The sequence below is a fragment of the Arachis duranensis genome, chromosome 7, assembly GCF_000817695.3.
Source record: "Arachis duranensis cultivar V14167 chromosome 7, aradu.V14167.gnm2.J7QH, whole genome shotgun sequence".
Taxonomy (NCBI): domain Eukaryota; kingdom Viridiplantae; phylum Streptophyta; class Magnoliopsida; order Fabales; family Fabaceae; genus Arachis; species Arachis duranensis.
Genome location: NC_029778.3, coordinates 46,650,931 through 46,652,704, shown reverse-complemented (window position 1 = coordinate 46,652,704; position 1,774 = coordinate 46,650,931). Strand labels below are relative to the sequence as shown.

Sequence of the window (1,774 nt, the reverse complement as noted above, 5' to 3'; positions counted from 1 at the left end):
TAGACCATACCCTACCTAACTAATTAATCACCTAACCAATTTTAAACCAACAGAAACTTTAACTTGATTCAGACTAGTCTGGAATCTGGATACATTTATAAGTGTTTTTCTTTTTTAATTTGTAAAAATTTATAAAATTAATATTTAATATAATTTTAAAATTAATTTATTACTTTTTAAAAAGTTATTTAAAATATTTATAGAAAAATTAAAAAATTAACTTCTCTTGTAATAATTTTTTATTATTTTTTTCTGAAATAAATACTTTTGTTACACATGCCAACCAAAAAAATAAAATAAAAACCAGACAAAAATAACCACACAACACACACTATGGATTTTCTATGACAACCAGTATCATTTCAATTCCTTCCCTGATATTTATATACTTTCCCTGTCTAAATAAAAATTTTTGTTCCTCTGTTCCTTCCCTTTTTTCTGACTTCATCCCATCAATAAAACTCAGGAAGAACGGAAAATATCTAGAAATTCAAACTATAACAAACCCAATTTTCTTAATTCTATATAAACAAATAAAATAAAAGAAAGAAAGAAAAAAAAACGAGAAAAGGACTATATAAGGAACTTCCCTTATGTACAAAAATGAAATCAATTTCCAAGTTTCAACTCCATTGCAATCATCAAGGTGGTCTTGATCATATACATTCATGATTCACGATTCTGTGGACTGATGTGGATGATGTTGTTGCGGTTGTGTGGTGTGAGCAAAAGGATGAAACGTGTGTTTCCCAAGAGGGAATCCAATGACCTTTGAATTTGAGTCATTATTACTATTAATAATATTATTATTGTTAGAATTATTATTAGAAGGAGGAGTTGGTGAGGGAGAATTATTCGAAGAAGGATTTGTAGCAACACGCTCACAAGAAGGGCACATGGTCAACGTTGTTGCCGGTAACTGCATGTAGAATGGGTTTGAAGTCTTTAGAGCCCTCAATTCTTGAAGCTCCTTGTGAAGCTTTCTGTTCTCTTCTGTTAGTGTCTCACAGCACCTCTTCAAATACTCACAATCCACCTCAGTTTGCTTCAGCTTTGTCCTGCATGGAATATGATAAATGTTAGCCTAACATTATGTGTATCATATATATTATATGATAATAAAAAATGTTAAATTTAAATCCATGTGAATTTCCTACTCAAACAAGGATAAAGTAAAACATAAATACATAAACAGTCATATACACAAAAATCATCAGGAAATTATTAGATTAATTAGCTGTCTAGCTAAATATAAATTGAAATACGAAATATATGTTAAAAAAATATAACATATATATTTATATCAATATATAATATATCTAAATATATAATGATTGATTTTTTATTTATATATAAATTTTTATCTGATTGTGTTACGTGTGCAACAAAATCAGTCACTAAAATTAGTCATTAGTATAAAATACATGTTAGAATATAAATACAAATTAAAATAAATTAAATTACATATATATTTATATACAAATAACTAGTGATTGATTTTAATAGTTAATTTTAATACACAAATAGTATTTTTGAATTTTTATACAAAAATAATAAAAATATAAAAAAATCTCACCTGATTGTGGAGGTAAATTAAGTATTGTATTCTACTAATGTTAGTATTTGCAGTAAATAAAATGATGATTAGCGGACTAGTCATACACAGTGATACTGTACCTTGCTCTTCTGTTTTGAAACCAGACTTCAACTTGGCGAGGCCGAAGATTGAGTTGTTTAGCAAGAGCAAGCTTTTGTTTCTGCACCACAAAAAGTA

The 1,774-nt window shown here is 27.4% G+C and overlaps 1 protein-coding gene across 1 annotated transcript in view; it reads right to left on the bottom strand.

The window, feature by feature from the left end:
• Nucleotides 1–280: 280 nt before the first annotated feature.
• The window catches only part of LOC107458838 (homeobox-leucine zipper protein HOX11-like), a 3,692-nt gene continuing 2,198 nt past the window's right edge, over nucleotides 281–1,774 (bottom strand). Inside the window, exons 3-4 of the mRNA XM_016077042.3 lie at nucleotides 1,678–1,757; nucleotides 281–1,058 (exon numbers count right to left, since the gene is read on the bottom strand). Coding sequence (XP_015932528.1) covers nucleotides 674–1,058; nucleotides 1,678–1,757 — 465 coding nt within the window. The 3' untranslated portion in view covers nucleotides 281–673. The remainder of the gene's footprint in view (nucleotides 1,059–1,677; nucleotides 1,758–1,774) is intronic.